The sequence below is a fragment of the Urocitellus parryii genome, chromosome 1 (genome assembly GCF_045843805.1).
Source record: "Urocitellus parryii isolate mUroPar1 chromosome 1, mUroPar1.hap1, whole genome shotgun sequence".
Lineage (NCBI taxonomy): Eukaryota > Metazoa > Chordata > Mammalia > Rodentia > Sciuridae > Urocitellus > Urocitellus parryii.
This window is the reverse complement of record NC_135531.1, coordinates 215,300,892-215,322,590: the sequence shown is the minus strand read 5'-3', so window position 1 is coordinate 215,322,590 and position 21,699 is coordinate 215,300,892. Positions and strand designations below refer to the sequence as shown.

General features: G+C 31.7%; 1 protein-coding gene across 1 annotated transcript in view; it reads right to left on the bottom strand.

Annotated features, from left to right (window-relative positions):
* The window catches only part of Psmd14 (proteasome 26S subunit, non-ATPase 14), a 107,912-nt gene that overhangs the window by 19,152 nt on the left and 67,061 nt on the right, over positions 1-21,699 (bottom strand). The window contains exons 6-9 of the mRNA XM_026393087.2: positions 21,508-21,578; positions 20,244-20,394; positions 7,117-7,224; positions 496-570 (exon numbers count right to left, since the gene is read on the bottom strand). Of these exons, the coding sequence (XP_026248872.1) occupies positions 496-570; positions 7,117-7,224; positions 20,244-20,394; positions 21,508-21,578 (405 nt within the window). The remainder of the gene's footprint in view (positions 1-495; positions 571-7,116; positions 7,225-20,243; positions 20,395-21,507; positions 21,579-21,699) is intronic.

Below are 21,699 nucleotides of genomic sequence, written 5' to 3'. Positions count from 1 at the left end.
AAGCACTTGTCTCGCATGCATAAGGCACTGGGTTCGGTTCCATCCTCGGCACCATATAAAAATAAATAGATCAAGATATTGTGTCCATCTACAATTTAAAAAAATACTTAAAAATCTACAATGACAATTTATTCTTAGCAAATTTGAAAAGCTACATTTTTAGTAAGAGAATTATAAAAGTCAACTTTATCGGAGATGATAAATTAATCAAAAACCCCACAAAAATAATGGAAATACTTTTTAATTTATCATGAAACAAAACTGAACACTTTCATTTTCCACTTCCTCTCTCACTTCAGCACCTACCAATTAAGGAAAAAAAAAAGTCTTTCAATAAAATATTTCTTTATTTTATGTTGTAATTCATCAGGAGTCAAAATAAATATTTGGAAACAGCAGAACAGGTAAAGAAATCAAATTTAAACCATATACAAATTAATAGTCTAAATGGTGTGAAAGATGATTTGCTCTTCTAATACAAAAATTTAAACTTACCTTCTGTTCCAGTTCATTTTTCCGATAGTTAATAGTGATGGAGTAATAATGTCTGTTTAGTCCATGAATTAAGGCCTACATAAATGATTTAAAAAAGGATAACTTAATATTTTTCATCTAATAAATAAAATATTTAAAATTATTGATACATCCTATACACAATATTCTTATCATCTTCTAAAAAAGGGTATTTTATCTTAAATTAAAACATTTTTCTCAACCACAAGTCGAGGAAAGTTTTTTGGTAGTTTTCAAGACAGGGCCTCACTAACTTGCTGAGATTACATGCGCCACCATTTCTGGCTTAGAAGTGAAATTTAATGGAATGGATGACACATTTTTAAAGCATGATACAGAGCCTCAGAAATTCAATCTTTTTGATAGCCTTGAGAAGACTTAGAGATAAGGTCTGATCTCATCATAATCTAAGTTTTAATTACCTATTTATAACTTATTAAGTCAGATGTAATACCTGGTGGTTCTTTGTATTTCAAAAGTTTAAAAAGCCGTAAAAATGCATGTGTTTCTTCAAGGACATTAATCTGGATTTTATTTCCTAGTTCAGCTTTTATAATTTCAAATAATTGTGTTCAGGCACATCTCCAAATTAACAGTGTATATTTTATTCGTTACTCTTTTTCTTGCTCATGCTCTTATATAGTGACATGCAATCTACTAACCAGAATTTATTTTTTTACCATATTCAGACAAACAGGCCAATCATTTATAATAAAAATGTAAGCTAATGACATAGCTATATTAAAAAACAATGATACTGGATGTGCTAAAATCAATTCCCAACTGCCCAAGTATCTAACTCTAGCAACAGTGATCAACTGTGATTCAAACAGTATCCTGGGAGACCTACAGGACCCTCTGTCAGTCTAAATGATGAAAATACAGAAATACAACTTAGGAGTATTTTTAACAAGTATTAAAAAAAAAAAAAAAAGGGCTTTGGGAAAAACAGTCAAGAATCTACAGACAAAGCTAACCAAAATCACCACCAGTCTTTGATTGGTGGATTTTTTTACAGTATAGATGGTGTTGAGATAGAAAAAGAAGGAGTAGGGAAGTGAACATTTAATGATCCCTCAACATCTACTTTACACATCACATCTTCTAATCATCATAAAAATCCAGTTAGGTAGGCTAGGCTGATTCCATGTGCATTTGTTCATTTTTTTTTTAAGGAAAAGGCTTTATGTTTTATTACATTTAATGTAGAATCCCGATTTTTTTTCCACATTTTTTTTTATTGGTACATTATAGTCATATCTAATGGTGGAATTCACTGTCATGCACACAGTTTAACAATGTGATTTGGAGAATATCATTCTTCATTATTTTCCTTTTCCCTTCCCTTCTCCCTCCTGGACCATTTCATCTATTCTAGTGATCTCATTTCAATTTTCATGAGACCCCCACTACCCTAAACTTTCTTTTCCTTTTTCCTCTTTAGCTTCCACAATGAGAGAAAACATGATTTTCTGAATTTGGTTTATTTCACTTAACATAATGGTCCCAAGTTCCATCTGTTTTCCTGCAAAGGACAGTTTTTTTATTCTTCTTTATGGCTGAGTAAAACTCCATTGCGCACATATACATTTTCATTATCCATCATCTAGTGATGTACATACAGTCTGGTTCTATAGTGTAGCTATTGTGAATTGTTCTGCTATAAACATGGGTATGCATTTATTGCTACAGTATGATGACTTTAATTCTTTAGGATAAACACCAAGGAGTGCTATGGATGAGTCATATGGTGAGTCCATTCCTAGTCTTTTAAGGACCTCCATGTTGATTTCCATAGTGGTTGTACTAATTTACAATTCCACCAATAGTGTAAAAGTGTTCCTTTATCTCCACATACTCTTGAGCACTTAAAATTGTTGGTATTCTCAATGACTGCCATCCTAATTGGAGTGAGATGAAATCTCAGTGTAGTTTTGATTTTCATTTCCCTAACTGCTAACAATGTTGAACATTTTTTTTCACATATTTATTGGCCATTTGTATTTCTTCTTTTGAGAAGTGTCTATTAGTTCATTTGTCCATTTATCAATTGTACTATTAGGTTGTGTTTTTTGTTTTGTTTTGTTTTTAAGGAGAAGGAGAACAAGAAGAAGAAGAAAAAGGAAGAAGAAGAAGGGGGGAGGAGAAGAAGAAATTAAGAATATCTATTAAATCCTTATTTATTTCAAAGTGAATTAAATTTCAATGCATGAAAATATTACATTGTATAGATCTTTAATCTAAACTTATCTTTGTGTATTATATGAGGTGTATCTTCTGTGTAGAGAGTTAGAAACATGTGCCCAATTCCAGACGGTCTGGCTGGAGAGTGGAGCTCAGATTGAATGTCCCTTCATCCAAATCCCTTTATGTAATGCATTATCTGCCCAATTCCATGTGGTGATGTATCAAGTAACAATTGTGACCAAAATATATACACAAAAGCCAACATGGTAGACAAACAGATCTACATTTTAGATAGTAATTACACTGCTAAAATAAACAATTTGGTATCTGAAGGCACTACCTTTTTGGTTTTCAATTAAATTATTTAGATAAAAGTAATAAGACAAACACAGACAGAATTAAAAGACTAAATTTAAATTAAAGACAAATTTAACTTTAAATCAAATGATATACACAGTCTTCTAATTTTATTTGCTCATCTGCTGTGTACTCCAGTGCATTCATCACAAATCAGAGAAAATCGTTGTGAGCTTTTTGGTCTCATGTAAAGTAAACTGCACATGGCCAGTTTACTTCTAATTATGTCTCTATACACTCCCTGCTGTGGAAAGCATTATAAAACACACAGCTTATGAATTATATATAAGCAATTCATAGGTCCTTGATAGGTTTAAAACACTGTATGCTCTTAAAAATATCTGCTTCATCTAAAGATAAATTTGTTTGCCTTATTTTACATTAATAAACTGGAAATATGGTGCTAAATAATATCCATTGAATCACATTCTAAAATGAAGCTTTCTATATATAAATAGAACAACACATAAAAAAACAAAACATATTTTGTGGTTGCCTCCATAGTAGAGAACTGGGCTGCAGAAGGTAAAATCAGAAGGGAAAGTTTTTACTAAATGCCTTTTTATATCTTTTGAATCTTGAACTATATGACACATATTATCTATGCCAAAATTAATTAATTAGATTCTCAACTATTATATAAAAGAATTAAAAGATGTGGTTATGACCATCAGTTCTTATATTAAGTGACTGAATTAGGAACAACTCAATTTTCTGGGCCTTAGTTGCTTTATCTACAAAATGACGACAGTTTCCTGGGCAACTGTCTTACAATAGTGTATCTAATAATTATCAAAATAATGTATTGCAAGTAGCTTAACCCTACTACACAATGCAACTGTACTGAGAGCTAAAAGCCCTATACTTACAGGCTCAAAATGCTTGCACATGCATCTATGCATCAACATTCTCTAAATTACATGAGTGACAATCTTCAGATTTATTGCAACACTTTTATCTGAAATGTCTGAACAGTTTTTAATGCAGTAGTTCTACAAATTAAGTTACCAAAATAAATGTTTATTAACAGTCTTAATTCTAAACATTTAACAACAGTAAATATTCTGAGTACAAAACAATATAAAGTCTTTCATATTTATGTAGAAGCCTACAGTACTATATAAGTGTTAAAACTTTAGCTTCTCCTTTATAACACATGAAAGTGTAAATAAAATCTGCCTATTAGCTACTTCAACATTATCACTAATATTTTTAAAATAACAATTTCTAGCCAGGATTGGTGGCACATACCTGTAATCCCAGCTACTCAGAAAACTGTGATAGGAGGATGACAAATTTGAAGCCAGGCTGGACAACTTGGCAAGACCATCTCAAAAAAAATTATAATATTTTAAAGCAGGATGCTTTTTTAAAGAATACTTGATCCAGACATGGTTACGCATGCCTATAATCCCAGGCAGTGGCAGAAGGTATGCTAGTTTGAGGCCAGCCTGGACAACGTAGTAAGAACTTGTGTCAATATATTTAAAAAAAAAAAAAAAAGGCTTACAGATGTAGCTTAGTGGTAGAGCACCCTGGATTCCATCCCAGTATGGCAAAAGAAAAAAACTCTAAAAATATCTTTGTTTCACTGTAGAAAGTTTAAGAAATATGGACAAGGAAAAACAAGAAAATAAAATTCTATAATTCTATCACCTAAAAGTAATCAATACTAATGTTTTGGTGTAAATATACAGGCACAGTTTATAAAACTGTATATTTACAAAATGAAGAATTTGTATATCTTATTTTATAATCTCTTTCATTATATTTTGATCTTTCCTTAAGTAATATACACGTAATCATAATACTCCCCTACCACTTTAACAGTAAAGAAATAAAGAGTTAGAAAATCATTAGTGAACGCCAGCGAGTACTAACAGCTGCTTTCAGACTTCTACCCCTACTACTTGAAAATTCGCTTAAGAGCAATTTCCCTCTTAACACCAGCTAACTTTCCCTTGAAAATAAAAGGTTATTTCTGAAAAGTTTTTAATCCCCATGTTAAAGATTTCACTAATATTACATTAAAATTATATTATGGTCATTACCATTTACTTCAAGCTCTTCTGGGTTGCTTTCTTTTTAGTGTGTCTTAGAAAAATAAGAAAGTTTTTTAAGGTATGGCTTTATTCAGTCATTTTCTGGCTTGATCCCATTTGTGTGTTTTTGTATTGAAATTGTCTTAAAACTGTAATGCCCACCCAGCTAGATGTCATTCTGATGGGCGCTATACAAACTGTGAAATAAATATATTTACAGATTCTAATTGGAAGGCAAAACAAACTAAAATGAAAGGAAAAATATTGATGCTGTAGCTGTTATATATACATAGGTGGTTTAACTCACATTCAGAATCTGTCTCATAAAGTTCACCAAACTAAGACTATAACTAAGGGTTAAAAATATAAGTGGATTGGTATAGAATAAAACAGATTTTAATATTGATTTAACTCAATTTTTAAGGTTAAAAAGCAGTGTTTTAATTAAAAAAAAAAAAAGAAATCTGCAACAGGTGGCTGTTGACTTACAATTAAGGAAAAACTTCTGGCAGAAAATACCAGTAATCACAATGATTTTGGATTGTGAGATGCTACTTAACCTTTTATAAAAAATAATGAAGCAGTATGACTCGATGGGAGTTTATAAGAAAGGTCATTATCACAAGCTAAACAGGTCCAATAATATATTCTCTTGGAACATACAAGTATGGGCTTGTCTATGCCCAATCAAAATCACTGGTAGCTTATTTCATACTCATTATATTCTGTAATCTTCCCTAAGTTTTAAAAAATGTTTTTTTCCAAAAGCAACACACCTCAATCCTTTGAAACAAAATATTTCACTTTGATGAAGATTTCGGATGAGTGGTTGCTACAAAATCAAATGTTTAAAAGTACCAAGTTATCAAAGTGTAACCAACACTTAATCATGGTTAACTGTTAAAGCCACAATTCCCCAAAGACAACCTTATAGAAGAACAAGGTGTCAGAAGGGGAACAGCAATAACTCCTATGTCTTTGTCTTATGTGTTCTATTTAACCAAACATGTTATTTTTGTTCTTTTAATTAATCTTTAGAGAAGTAATTAACCATACAGACATAGGCTATATGGCACATTTAAAATAATTTTTGCAGACAATGAAAATTTGTATTCAAACAATGAGACAAGTCGTTTACTTGACTTGTCTCATTGACAAAGAAAACATTAATCACTCAAGAGGATATTAACTGTCTGAATACCAATAACTCCAATAACAGTGGTTGACATCATTAGATAAAATAAGTTATAAACTCTCATAGAAAGTAATATTGAGTGTGTTTTGCAGCAGTTATCTTAAAGATGAAGATTAAACCAAAAAGGTAGGAAATTTTAAGTATTATTTAAGAACTGTTACTGGGTCTGGGTATAGTGATACCCCAGTGCAATCTCAGCAACTCAGGAAGCTAAGGTAGGAGGATGGCAAGTTTGAGCAGTCTGGAAAATTCAGCCAGACCCTGTCTCAAAACAGAATTTACAAAAGGGCTAGGGGGATGTAGCTCAGTGGTAAAGTGCTTGCTCAGCATATATGAGTCCCTGAATTCAACACCCAGTACCACACCCCCAGTAGACACAATTCCAAACTGTTTTCTAGAGGCTTGTTTAAATATGTATCAGTTTTCCCATTATTTTCTGCTATGAGAAATGTGTACAAACCAATCAATTGTGGTGGCCCATATCTTCCACCTAAAGCTCTTATGGGTTCTTCTCTATAATGTTAACCATACCTAAGATATTCTTAATCTAAAGGCTCTGCTATGCTCCCAAATGCTTACATATGGTAAAAAATTTAAAGGTCTTACTAAAAAATTGACTCATGTATGAACAAATATAACTTTTGAAATAATATTCATATATTTCTCTTTTAAAATAAAAAAAACTAATTGCAAACAAAGTAAAAACGCAAAGAATTAAGATCTTAAAATGACTGCAAGTCTGAAAAAGGTAAAAGAGTTTTTATACTTTTAAAATACATTATCATTTTACATACATTTCATATTATCAAATAGAGCCATTACCTGGATAGATGGCTTGTTCAAGTGACCCAGATTTGAAGTTGTTTGTCTTGGTTCATGTCCTAAGACCATCATATTAGCATTGATCAATCTGAAGGCATCAATAACAACCTGTAAAAACAAGGTGTCAAGTCAATTCTTTTAAAAAAAACAAGTGATGATGCCAAGCAACAGTGGACAAGGCATGATCAACTTGCATCTGTTTCTGGCCTATTTCCAGAAAATCATTTAATTATAATATTAATAAAAAAGAACCTCCTGCTGATTGTGCCATCAGCACACCACCCTCTATCTTGTAATGTAAGATGACACCAATTATTGCAATTTTCATGAAGCAGTAAAGAAAAATGTTAACTTTGCATCTTTATTATTAAAATACGTCATTAACTAAACTTACACCAAACAGCCTTCATGGGTGTGCATGTTTGTCACCTAAATTTTAACTAATCAAAATGAATGACAGAGAAACTAAAACTGAAAGTGAGCACAAGCTAAGGGACTACATCCAAAGCCCAGCCCTGTCACATCAATTATACTACCACAGTACATGAAATGACAACAAAATTGCAGCCAGCCAGGCACTTGCCCATGTATTCTCTTCTAGTCAGATACCTTTCACTTCTTGTGACTATGAAAGACTTTATATCTTGTCTGATGGCCTTACGTGTCCAAACCACTGTCAACACAGGAGGCACAATGTAAGAAAACCAAGGTCATCACCGCTTTAAGCTAGGATCATGGTATTCAATGATGTGGCTGTAAATTCACAGTACAAAAATTAATAATTGGTAATTAATTATAGAAAGTTTTTAAATTCTTACATGATACCATCTGTTAGCTCTTAGTAAGGGATAGAATCATATAATATTCTGTGTCATTCTGTGGTCATTATTATAGATTTAAAAGAACTTCTTGAAACTTTTTATTTTTAATTTTTAATTTTTAATTTTTTAATAGTTGTGGATGGACAGAATGCCTTTATTTTATTTGTTTATTTTCATGTGGTGCTGAGGATCGAACCCAGTGCCTCACACATGCTAGGCAAGTGCTCTGCTGCTGAGCTACAGCCCCAGCCCTTCTTAAAACTTTTTTTTTTTTTTTATAATCTTTATTTTATGTGGTGCTGAGGATCGAACCCAGTGCCTCACGCATGGTAGGTGAGCACTCTACCGCTGAGCCACAATCCCAGCCCCTTAAAACTTTTAAATAGCATGAAATTTTAGGTGAACACATACAACTTTAGAATAGATTGCCTCTTTAAGGAAATTTAACTCAATACACTTGTCATACAGCACAGTTTTAGAGCAGGACATTATTTCCAGATTCACTTTTTAAAATGTTCAATAACTGAATTATGCCAGCCCTGCCCCCTGTTCCAGTACTGGGGATTGTACCCATTGAGCTACATCCCCAGTAGACACAGTCTCACTAAATTGTCCAGGTGGACTTGAATTTGGAATCCTCCTGCCTCAGTTTCCTAAGTAGCTGAGATTACAAACATATGCCACCGGCCCAGTGAGATAAACTAATGTTTTAAAATCTACTATCAACTAGATTCATTCTCATTTGTACAATTATTGTTTAAACATAATGAGAGATTAAAAATAATGTTTTTAGATTAAAGCAATGAAAATCTAAAAATCATATAGTAAATATTTCTACATGCTTTGGCTAAAGAATAAGATTTAAAGAAAGAAAATCACCATTTCTAACAAGGCTGAAGTGAAGAGTCAAAATATTATATTTACAAAGGTATAAACTTATACCCAAAACTATGACACGTGAATCAGTCTAAGTTCTCTGCCCAATTGGCCTAAAAAAATCAACTTTGAATTTTGCTTTTCTTTCTAGTTCAAACTTTCCCAGAGATTTCTCTTGCCTCAAAATAAAAGCAAGCATTCCCAAAACATGAATGATTTAATAGTTTGTAAACTTTTTCCTTTTCATACAATAACCTTTATCTAGACTTAACTTTCACATTTATATGTGAATATGGTCTAACTTTCCTATATTTAATGTTTTAACGTATTTCCTTTTTTCATAACGCATAATAAAAACAGGTACAGACATACTTTAAATAACATCCAGACCAGGTGTGGTGGTGCATGCCTATAATCCCAGAGGCTCAGGAGGCTGAGGCAGGAGGATAGTGAGTTCAAAGCTAGCCTCAGCAACTTAGCGACCCTAAGCAACTTGACAAGACCCTATCTCTTAAAAAAAAAATACAAAAAGAGCTGGGATGTGGCTCAGTGGTTAAGTGTCCCCTGGGTTCAATCCCCAAAATAAAAAGTAAATAAATAATAAACAAACAAACAAACATCAAACAAATGTTTTTAAGAAAACTGGAGTAAAATTTTCTTATATTTTGAACTAAAAACACATAAGATCAAGTTAACATGTGGGCAAAGGAGGGGAAAAGGTACCATTCTGACAGGTATACAAGGTAAACAAATACATAATTAAAAATCAGCACCCCTAATTATTAATGGTAAATATCATTTTGGTCTGTTTGATGATTCTATTTTAATAATAAAGTTCAATCATTTGTAGGGGAAAAACTTAGATAAAATATGAAAATTTCATTATGTATCACAGCAAAATGCTTAGTTTTTTATTCTGAATTTTTCAAACTAAAACAGCAGAGAGCTATTTTACATGCAAAAGTCTCTTGTATTTTTCTGGAATATTATACGCAGGTGTGAAACTTTGTGAACAGGAAATGAAAATAACAAATAAATAGATATCATGATCTATTAAAAAAAACTTGAAATTTTAAAAATTCTACAAAGAAATTAGAAAAAATAAGGTTTTAATATACTGTTCAACTAATAAATGATGTCCTATGTGAAATGACATGTTCAGACCATTCCTGAGCAGCAATATGATAGCCAATAGAAATGATTACAGGAAGATGAAGGAAATTTGCTGCCATCACTATAGCAACTGTCTTAAGGAAACTAACGTGTTCAACAACCTGCAAACCAAAATTAGATTTAGCATGCAATAAAAATATAAATATGGCAATATAGTCTACATTTTAATTTCTCTACAATTTTATAATTGCTGCTTCTGCTGTGAAAGTAAGCGGGTTTCTCCTTTAGAGCAACCTATCAAAATAGACTCATTAATGTCCAGTGCACTAATGAGCAATGGGCAAAAAAGGTGTTAATTATGCACAGTAAGAAAGATTCAAGAAAAAGCCCTAGTGAGCACTTGGAGGTGTGTATAAGCTGAAGGCATTTCTCTCTGTTTGTGTATTTACAGCATGATGCAACAGAATGACAGCAAAGTGGTCACTCCATGTTTAGGAAGAGAAATCTTAGATGCAACATACTAAACAAAGAACCCCCAAGAATTAATTAAGATCTGGGGAAGAAGGAGGAATAATCCATTCTTAGAGCTTTATGAATTTCCTAAAGAGTTCATTTGAAGTTTATATAAACTAGTTCAGTTCGTCTTGTAAACCTCAAATAGTAATTTAATCAAATTCTCTGCACAAAAATTATCTCCTTATTATGTAATACTTTAAAAATTCCTTCCCATAATGAAGTCCTGTACACCACATTGAATCTCTATTTACCAGCCTGACCATTTAATTTTTTCTGGTACAAGTGCCTTGAGACTTTTCAGAGGTCACTGCAACAGTAGACAGCTTATAACAAAACCATTAGCAGTTTGGCTAGCTTAGGGAAACCTCTTACTTTCCTTTTTTGTTTATTATCACTGCATGAATCTGCAGCATATGATAGTTTATAATTTCTCAGGCTTGTTAAATTCATGTTAAAGGTCTGTTTTCTTGTTGAATAAATTTTGTTCATATAATGCTGCCTATTTCATACACTCAGTCTTTAATAGCACCTTTGGTCTATGCGCAACTCACAGATCAAAACAGAGGACTAAAATAGGGGTTGATGATGCTATTTACATGTGTGATTCCTGCTGTCTTCTTGTTAGTAGCTTTAATATAATAGAAGACCTTGTCTGTTTTGTAATTAACACATCTTTACTGGAGAGATATTTGGAAGTGATTGCTGTGAATATACTGGTTAGTAAAATAAACACAATCACACACCACTTTCTGTTATCAGACAAATTTGTGAATTGTACACATTATACTCCAGATCAACAAACTGTGATATAACAGCCAAGTAGAAGACACATATTTATATAACCCTTTATTTTTCTGAAAATATGTATTCACTCTGACCTTGCAAATATAATTAGCTTGTGGGATGTGCAGATTTCAGTACCATGGTTGCTTTACTAATTGCAACTCTTGGAAATAGATACTAAATATTTGGAAGCTGCCAATACAAAATAAAAACTGCATCTTTTTTGTACATCTGTCTTAGCTTATAAAAGCAAAATAGTTTTAAAAACAATACTGAGTTCCATGTTTATTTCAAGCATACCCAAGGGACAAAAATCTATCATTTCATGTCAATGACAAATCTGGTTTAGGGCTTAAAACTTTAATTATTTTCAAACTTCGTTTAAATTTTTTTGGCTTCTTTCATAGTATATGCTATTTATTTTTAAATTCATGTGTTCTTATCAACACTAAATTTCTAAAGCATCAATCTATAGTTCCCTATTTTCATATTCTAAAGGAAGCTATTTTTAAGCAAAACTCTTCAAATTAGTTTAATATAAAAATTTTTAAAGAAAAATGTATACACACTTATGGCAGTAGTTACTATATTTTTTTCTGTCTCTTTCTCTCCCTCCCTCCCCAGTCTCCCCACTAGTTGGCTTCTATGGCATTTCCAGTTCCATTTATATTGAAGTCAGTGATCATGAGAAGTGTTTAAAATACAGTAGCCTCAATGTTTAAAGAAATTATAATGAATTCATTTTCTTAAGCTTAAAAAATCCTAAACAATCTGAATCTTCCATAACCTTACAGATAAACTCACTATAAATATATGTAAAATGAAGTGAAATTACCAGAAAAATTCTAAGACCTGGAAAATCAATGCAAACACTAAAAAGAAGGGAGGGTGGTAAAATAAAATTCAGTTACCAGTTAGGCTATAGTCTACCAGCATATAAAGTCTCTAAAAATGAGAGGTGTGGAGAGAAAGACAACACCCCATATCAAATACCCTTTATCACCTAGCAATGACCTGTTATCAAATGCTTAGGTTGTTTCTGGATTCTTTAAAAATTAAAGAGTGCATGTGACCTGGGAAGTACTACTTAGGGGTTTGTGACCAGCTTGTTACTTCTGCTGCCATGCACTGCCACACATCTATAAGAGAAAAACATCTTATGTCTCTTGTAAGCCCACAGCATAAAAAATTCAGAGATATCTTACTTTTTATGCCATTTCCAATGAAAAGCTCTAAGAACTAAAACTGACTCATGCCAAATGCATATCACTGAATTGCTGTGATTTCTTAGTCTCAAGTTTGCAACACGGAAATTATTTATAAAATGTCAATTTTAGCTCTGGAAAAGAAATTCCTATGTGTATGTACATTTTCTTTCTTCATCCTCAGAGAATTGCTTACTGTATCTAGAGATCTGTGGTACAACTTTAATATACTGGGAGAAAAGGGGGATGGGTAAAACTAGCGTAATGTACTTTTTTGACAAGTGAAGACAATGAATCAAAATTAAAGCCACAAACTTTAAACATATATGCCTTAATAAAAACAAATCAAACTTTAGAAAGTAATTTGACAAAAGGTAATTAGACATTTACAATTAGACTCATGAAACACTATGAAAATAATTTACTTAAGTTACAAAACAAAGTTTAGCAGATTTTTTTACACTATATGCATACATTCAGTATAGTGTGGGGATTTAAGTACTTGAAACACCAGGGATTCAGAAACCTTTCTGGATCTATTATTTTCTAGTTAAGCAACCTAGGAAAAGTTATTTTAACCTCTCAATCTCTGCTCAGGAATGAGTGATCAGAGTTGGTAATAAGATTAAATAATATATGTGATAAGATTAAATAAAATAATCTATGTAATTGTGTGATCATGGAGCTGCCCAATTCAGATCTTCCTTCTAAAGAACATGCTGTTGGGAACAACTGGCTCACAACTTCCAGCTGTTACACTTTTGGATCCACTGAGCATTGACACCAGGTCCATGCATCCCTCTGCAGATCCCAGCAAATGATTAAGCACAACAGTGGTACTAGAACTTAGCCATTCCTGCCCCCCAAAAGGGATTTTTCTGAAGAGCAACTTGGCTCATGGACTCTCCATCAATTTAACCGAAACATTCTCAAAATTATCCTGCAGTATGAGGCTTTTTCTGCCTAATCCTACCATCCCTTCTTCTCCTTTCATAGGGTCAAACTTGTATAACAGATCAAACATCCTTCCCTTTATTCATTATGAGTAGCCTCCAAATAAAACAAAGCAAAATACTGCATTTGTAAATAGTGTGAAAAGTTGGAAAAAAAATTACCCTAAAATTAAATTATAAGCTTGACATTCAGAGTTATTTGGCATATGAAAAGAAAATCAATAGTAAAACAAGAAAATACAGTTTCTTACAAACAACCCAAATTAAAATAAAAGTAGCTAGGTATACAAAATATTATCTCTTTTTTAAAATGACTTAATATGCCTAGAATCTTGACACTCCTGCATGATAGGTGTTTCTAGAATCTTATGTGACAAATAAACAGTGAACTTAAAATTGAGCTCCTCAGGGGCCTACTAATGAGCTTCAAAGAAACTATCACCTATGAATCATTGGTCTGATACCAACTCAGAGTGCCAATTCTAACTGATGGCTATTCAGTCAACCTACATAAAATGAACAAGTGACTTCAGATCCTTTTCTAGTATACAAACTAAGGCAACACAAAACTGGTATACCCATAGATAGTTCTGTATAAAGTAAAGGATTATAAGACCCTAGTGATCAAAAACATGCTAACATGGCAGTAGGGCAGGTAAATCAGAGGAATAAAAGGTTTATATTCCTTCAAATTATCATCTTTCAATAGGCAAAAGCATTAAGTATGACAAATGTGTGATAAAGTCAATTAATTCACTTTTATGCATTTTTATTTTGGTTAATTAAATTGATTAAATACTATATAAAAACTGTCTTGCCTAATCCACTCAATAATCAAGAAGTAGGCTATTATTGATAACAAAATGTTATCAATTTATGAGATCCAGAGAACTTAAGTAAATCCATTCCATTTTTGTGGCAAAAAAATATATATATGGTGCAAAATAAATATCCATTGCAATGAATGGAAAAAAAAAAAAAAAAACCTCCAAGAAAGCATTTTTGGTTACTATAATCTACAAGTTTTACCATTCAGGTTTTTTTTCCTATAAGAAACTTGAAGAAAAAGGAAATTAATTATCTGTAAAAATCTAATCATTAACTTTAACATAAATAAATATTATTCCCACTTTTCTTATCAATGCTTAGTTTTTAATTCATGAGCACACTTCCATGGCATGGGAAATTGAAAAATTCAATTTAAAACACTGACTGGTGCTTAATTTGGAATAAAAACTGCATAAGTCAAGCTATCTTGAATGGGAAAAGTGGCAGTGAGCACCTGTTAATCAGCTTACTAGAAGCTTAACAATAATCACTGAGGAAGAACCCTGAAGAAAATTTACCAATATCCTCCTTAGTATATTATGATGATAACACACTAAACCTGTCAAAACCAAATCCCAGGTCCAGAAAAGTACTAATTAACAACGGCTAAAGTCAAATAATCTAGGATACAATCCTTAATATATGTGACATCCCTGAAATGGCATCTGTATCAAATTTATAAGTCTTCTGTATAAAATTGGCATTAGGGAGTAAATATTTTTTTCTATATCTTCAGTGCATGCCTGGCACACAGTAGTGATCAACAAGTGTCTGAATGACCAGGAATAATTAGAAAACTAATGAAATGACATTCAATAAACTAGAGCCAATAAATAATATTCTTATACATAATGGGCTATTGTCTTAAAGGTTTTACTATTTTTAATGAAACAGTTGGATTCAAACTAACTTGAAGCATATCTGTATCATTTAAAATGCACAGCAAGTCCTAAGGCAAAATAAATTAGTTCAGAGACATTAATTCAGAAGTTTTAGATTAAAAGAATTCCACTTAGAACTGTTACCTCTATATAAGATTCACTGTCTTAAAATTTTAAATATAAAATGGCTTTTACCTTTCTAGCTGAAATTTTCTGATTATACCTACTAAATAAATACTATAGTATAGCATGAATTTTAAAATCAGGCACATTAGGATTTGTAATATTTTATAGATATTCTAACAAAATCTTGAGAATTTTATAAAACTTCAAGCTGATAATTAATAAGAAGCAAACAAAAGATATGCTATCACTACTTTTAGAAGATAAATAACATGTTGAACTTGAATTCTGATCTGATTATACAATGTTCAAATTCATCAAGACTAATATCCATTAGCAAACTGTTTAACTGACTCTCAATCTCATTTCAGTCATTTGAATAAATGACTATATGACTGCTAACAAAAATTACCAGAACTCACAAAATTTAGTTTTTTTAAATGCTGAAAGCTGAAAAAAAAAAAAAAAAGAGAAAAGGATGGGTAACAGCTGAACACTGACAGACACATTCATTTCTTGATTGTATTTATGAATAAAGTACTCTTTGCAACACATATTTTTTGTTGTTGTTGTTTTTTGGTACTGGGGAACCAACCCAGGGCCTTGCAAATACTGGGTAAGTGCTCTGTCAATGAGCTGTATCCACAGTCCTGCCAGGAATTGTAAATCCCAAGATAAGAAACTGTTTCTCCCCTCAAAGAGGTTCCAATCTTGTGGAGTGGAGACATTTATACAGATGAGTAGAAGACAAAATGGTTAAACTATTATTTGATTATTTTAAAACCTCCACCATCTTAAAACAGAATTTCTAATACAAAATTTCATGGAAAAGTAAAACTTTTGCTCCCTAATTCCCAAAAAGGACTCAAGCTTCTTGATGTCTGAAAATAACACATAAGGTCTTAGAACATTCGTTCCTTAACTCATTCCTCCTATTATTTGCATTTATTCTCCAGAGACCCATCTTCCCATATGATGCAAACTCTTCTTTTGCTTTTTAGTTTCTTGGCACCAGGGATTGAACCCAGGGTCACTTAACCACGGAGCCACATCCCCAATCCTTTTAATATTTTTATATTTTATTTTAAGACAGGGTCTCACTGAGTGGCTTAGGGCCTCACTAAGTTGCTAAAGCTGGCTTCAAACTTGTAATCATCCTGCCTCAGCCTCCCAAGTCACTGGGATTAGAGGCATGGACCATCAAAATGATATCCCATTCATCAAATTTCACCCCCAGTTTCATCTACTTAGTACAGCATATACTATTTTCTTATTTGCACTTAACACATTTGAAAAATTTAATTTGCATTTACTATTTTTTACTACAAAGTAATATTTTATTGTATACTGGCACATACAAGATTCTGAATAAGTATTTGCTGAATTACTTCTATCTCTAGCAACCAATTTAATACTGACGGAAACAAGCAATAACAGTATAATTAAACTGTATTTGTATGCAATGCAGGATATCAGTATATAATTGGTAGAATGTTATCCTGCCCACTAGTGACACTAAATGTATATGAATTGTCTTCTCAAAGAGACAGATTTTATTTATTTTGTGTCCCAGAATCATTAGCATATACACATATCAGCCAAACATAAGAAATACTGATCTGCAATTAAATAAGTATCACATTTTTAAAGCATCTATTGAGTATTTCTGATCAGATTAAATATAAATATATATATTTCAAGAAAACCCAGCCAGTGTAAGGAAGTAATTAGACTAATAGTCATTAGTTTTTTCTTGTTTTCAAAATAAGAAAAAATTGATTTCTGGGAGTTAGTAGGTAATATATACACATTTTACTAACACGAATTGTGTCAAGGAGAATGAGTTCTCTATGGCAGAAATACATTTTAATAAATATATTTAAATATCAAAACCAAGCTATAGGTTAGTTTTATTATTTTGTTCAAAGTAATCATTGTTCTTGGAATGAAGAAGTCAGTCACATTATAGATTGAATTAACTTCCTAATTTGCTGGGTTAATAAAGTCCAGTCGTGGGCTGAATATATAAAATAACAAAACATTGAAGCAGAATACTTAAAACTATTTCACTGAGTAGTTTAGAGCAAAACTTGCTTGTAATTTCTGAGCTTTGCTCCATTTAAATTATGAATGCAATTAGTACTGATTTTTACCTATAACATTTAAAAACATTAATAGTACTGTATAACATACAAGGTAATATGATTTTTTTATGCTGTATGGTCTCATTTGTCCTAGGGATGTCACAAAAGCTGACAGGGATCAATCTTCTATATTGTTTTATAAAATTAGTAGAACACAAACCACATGGAAAATATCAATTAGTACATAAAACTATAAATAACCATTGAAAACTCAGATAAAATATATAGCTCTTTCCTCTGGCTTATGTGAAGGGAGTGATGCCTAGCCACAACAACTTAAGGAAAAGCCCTGCAATAACATCTGATATTCATTTTTCATTACTGAGTTACTTTGATTATATAATTCATAATAGTATAATATTAAAGAGCCAGTAAAAAAGGTTGAGCTCTGAAATTTTATAAACTTGGATTTGTATTCTTATTTGCTGTTACATCCTAGTCTGATTCTGGCAAAGTAATCTCTTTGACTAATTTTTAAAAATCATTTGTTTGATGAAATGTAATAGTGCCTATTTGAAAGATTACTGTAATGAATAAGTTAAAATGGTTATTACTATAATACCTGGCAAAAGCAATTATTCAATAAAACACAATTAAGTCCCCCTAAAATAAAACTTATTGTGAATGAATTGAAATTACAAAGAAAAAAATCCATGCTTATCTTACCACTCAAAACAAGAGGCAACAGAATTTTAAAAACCGGAAATATAAAAATATACAGAAAGGTTTTTAAAACCATGAATAGATACCCAATTTACATCATTTACGCATAGATTTTCATTTTAACTCCTGATCTAATGATTGCCTTACTAAATATTTAGACAGACCTGATAAGTCACATGCAGGGAAGGGAGAGACTCCTATGCTATTTTTCATTTTTGTAAGTTTATATTTTTAACTTTAATAATTTTAATGAAAATAACCTGGTTATGGACTTACTAGTATTTAATTTGATTCATAGTGTTGAGAGGTTTTGACACTGAAAGAATCATAAATTACCACCAAATCCAGACACCATATAGATGAAACTGCATTATTAACAAAAAACTGGATCATTATTTAGGGTGATATATAATTATATTAAATTTTTAATTTTTTTCATGACATAAAATAGATATCTATGATTTCATAAATTCTTGAACTTTTAAAAACCAGATTTAAAATTTGAAAGTATATAATTAGAAGTGTATCTTAAGTAAAATCTACTCTTAATATGAACTATATCTAATTAAAATAGTGCAAATTCTAATATTACACAATATTTAAAATTAGGTTATGAAACTGAAATTGCCATTTAAAATTAAGCTTCAACTATTATTTGTAAATTACTGTGGTAGAGGGGGTTTATGGGATAATTTAATATTTCTAAAATATTGTTAATTTAATTAGTACTTGAGTTATTAAAAAGGTTCCTTAAATACCAAAGAATTATATGTAAGAGGTATTATACAGTACTTTAATTTATAAAACTAATAAAAATGAAGTTTTTTCAATTCCTTTTATTTGTATCATTTAAGTAGCAATATACTTAGAAAAAGAAAGTAAATAAATTGGAATATAGGCATACAGAAGTATCAGAAGTTAACCATTCTGAATTATCTAGTATATCAGTTTCTATTATTATTTTTGTGGATCGTTTCTGCCTCTGAAAAGCTAAATCACACCTAATAGGATCATGTTTTTAGAGAAGACCTCAATTTTTATACATCCTAATAATATGATGTCAGAAAACATTCCACTTCAAATTCCTAACAGATAAAAACACTACATTTTAAGAGCCATGTTTAGTTTGTTTGAGCTGGAGAGCAGATGTAAATGTAATCCACACTACTATCAAACTCCAGGTCTGATAGATATCAAGCTAATTTTTATTTCTAAGTACTTTAAAAATTATTTGTAAAACTAGCATAAAAAGGATTCCATAAATGTATTGTGATTTTATTTTAACAATTATTCTACACTACAATGGAAGTACATGCTCAAACAAGACACCTCAGCAGTATTTTAAAGCAGTAACCACCTAGCCAATTTCTGTATGTTCTGTAGTTTTTCTAATCCACTCTCCCTGTGGTTGAGCAAAATCGAATTGCCTCTCACATTTGCAGACAGCTCTGTGAAGGTGATAATAGAGCTGCTCCCTGCTGTCATGAGGCAGGAAATAGGAAAATGGCATATGGGGCTAGAAAGAAATAAAAAAAAAAAAAGAAAGAAAAGAAAAGAAAGAAACAAGAGAAAAGAAAAGAAAAAAGAAAGAGCGAAAGAACGAACAACAAAAAGAACTAAATAAGAACAAAAGAGATTTTAACAAAGAACTATAACCCAACATACTTTGCAAGTTAATCTCTTTTCAGAATCATTTACATATTTAATCATTCATCTGCATCCTCAAACATGTGAATGGTTGATACCAAGTCTTTGGGGCAAGTTTTCATTGTCTAAAACCTTTGGAAAACACAACTCCAGAGTATGTCCCTCACAATATCAATGAAACAGAGCCCTTAATAGTCATTTTGAAGATGTACTGATTCCAAATTCACCAGAAAATAAAGGTAGAGAAATGATTATCAAGATATTAATAAAATGTATATAGCAGACTTTTAATATGGATTAACACTTTGAATTTTAGGAAATTTTTAAAAATTAAAGATAAATACTCGTTTACAACAGTAGGTGATTAAAGTAACAACATATCCCTAAATAGTTAAATTACTAATAATACCAAGGCATATTTATGGACTGGTACACTTGTTTGGTTATTTTAATAAACAGACAGTGGTCTTCTGTGTAATTAAGACTCCTGCTTTAAAACAAAATGGATTTTTATTTAAAGTATGTGTAAACAGAATGTGGCAGTAGATGGCAATAAAGATAGAAATGACTCTACCTTTCCTTTTACACTCTGAATGGGATCCACAACCACTGCCACAGCTCTCTCCGACAAGGCTTCAAAGCTCTGCTGAGTGTTGATATCCACACCAGAAAGCCAACAACCAAAGCCAGGGTGACTGTGATACCAACCAACAACCATCTCAGGCCTGAAACAAAGAGGGCATTCAGAGACTCAGAACAGAACAAGTAATACATTTATGATATGAAAAGAAACAACACACTAACAGGGTATAAATTAAGAAGAGATGAAAAACACACAGGTGTGAAAAAGCACCATTAGAAACTCTGAAATCCTACACCATATTATCCAGAAAACATGGAAATGAATAAGTGTGACAAAGGAGTGCTATCATTAAGAGATGCACATTAGCAGTGGTAGATAAGGCTTTCAGTTTTTCACCTTGTTACCACACTTTCTCAGAGCCAGTTTTTACCCTTTCAGCATTCAAGTAAATATCTACTCTTTAACTCCTTAGCTCTGGGAGTTGGATTTTCCAGACACAGAGTACATTTTTAACAATGGACACCAGGATCCACTGTTGTGAAAGGATTAAATATCAATTAAACCAGCAGTAGAACTAGGAACTCAGTCAAAAACCAATTTGCACTGTTCTGCTCAGCTGCTGAGCCTTTTGCTAACACTAATTTTGAAGTTTTTTCCACAGTAGAAGAATTTGAGCAAGAGAATGGCAACTACTGAGATTTAGTCTGAGGAAAAAAAAAACTTAAGAATATCTGGGTTTTACTTTCTCTATCTTTAAAACTCATGTCTACAAATATACTTGAATATTCAGAATCTAATTCAGTTACAACTATCAAATACACACAACATACAAGTCCTTCAATTACAAGTGTCTAGACAGTAACTCTATATGCTAAACAGAGAGAAGCCTCAGCTCAAGCTTAGTACTTGACAATCAAGAATTCTAAAATGAGGCAGTTCTCTGGTAGATTTCTTTCATTCTAGAGGGAAGAAATACTACACAAGCAGTATATTAACCTGATACTAAAAGATACTTTTATATTGATTCCTAGGAATGATACTCATAAACATCCATAACTTCAGGGTATGTTTCTAAAGATATCTCCCATTTAAAAAAAAAAAATGATCAACTGGGCTGGGGTTGTGGCTCAGCGACAAAGCACTTGCCTGGCACGTAGGTTTGATCCTTAGTACCAGATAAAAATAAATAAATAAAATAAAGGTCCAACTACAACTAATAAGTAAATAAATAAATATGATCAATTGAACTACTTACCTTCCTGTTTGCTTCAACATATCCAACATTTTGGCTTGGAACACTGGATCAACTGCTTCTACACTGACACCCTAGTTTGGAAAGAAAAAAAAGTGATTACTTTTTTATAACTTTGAAAAAAATGAAACTTTATATATACTGCTGTTAGTTAATGAGTTAATACAACATTCAGGATCCTTTAAGAGTTTATGG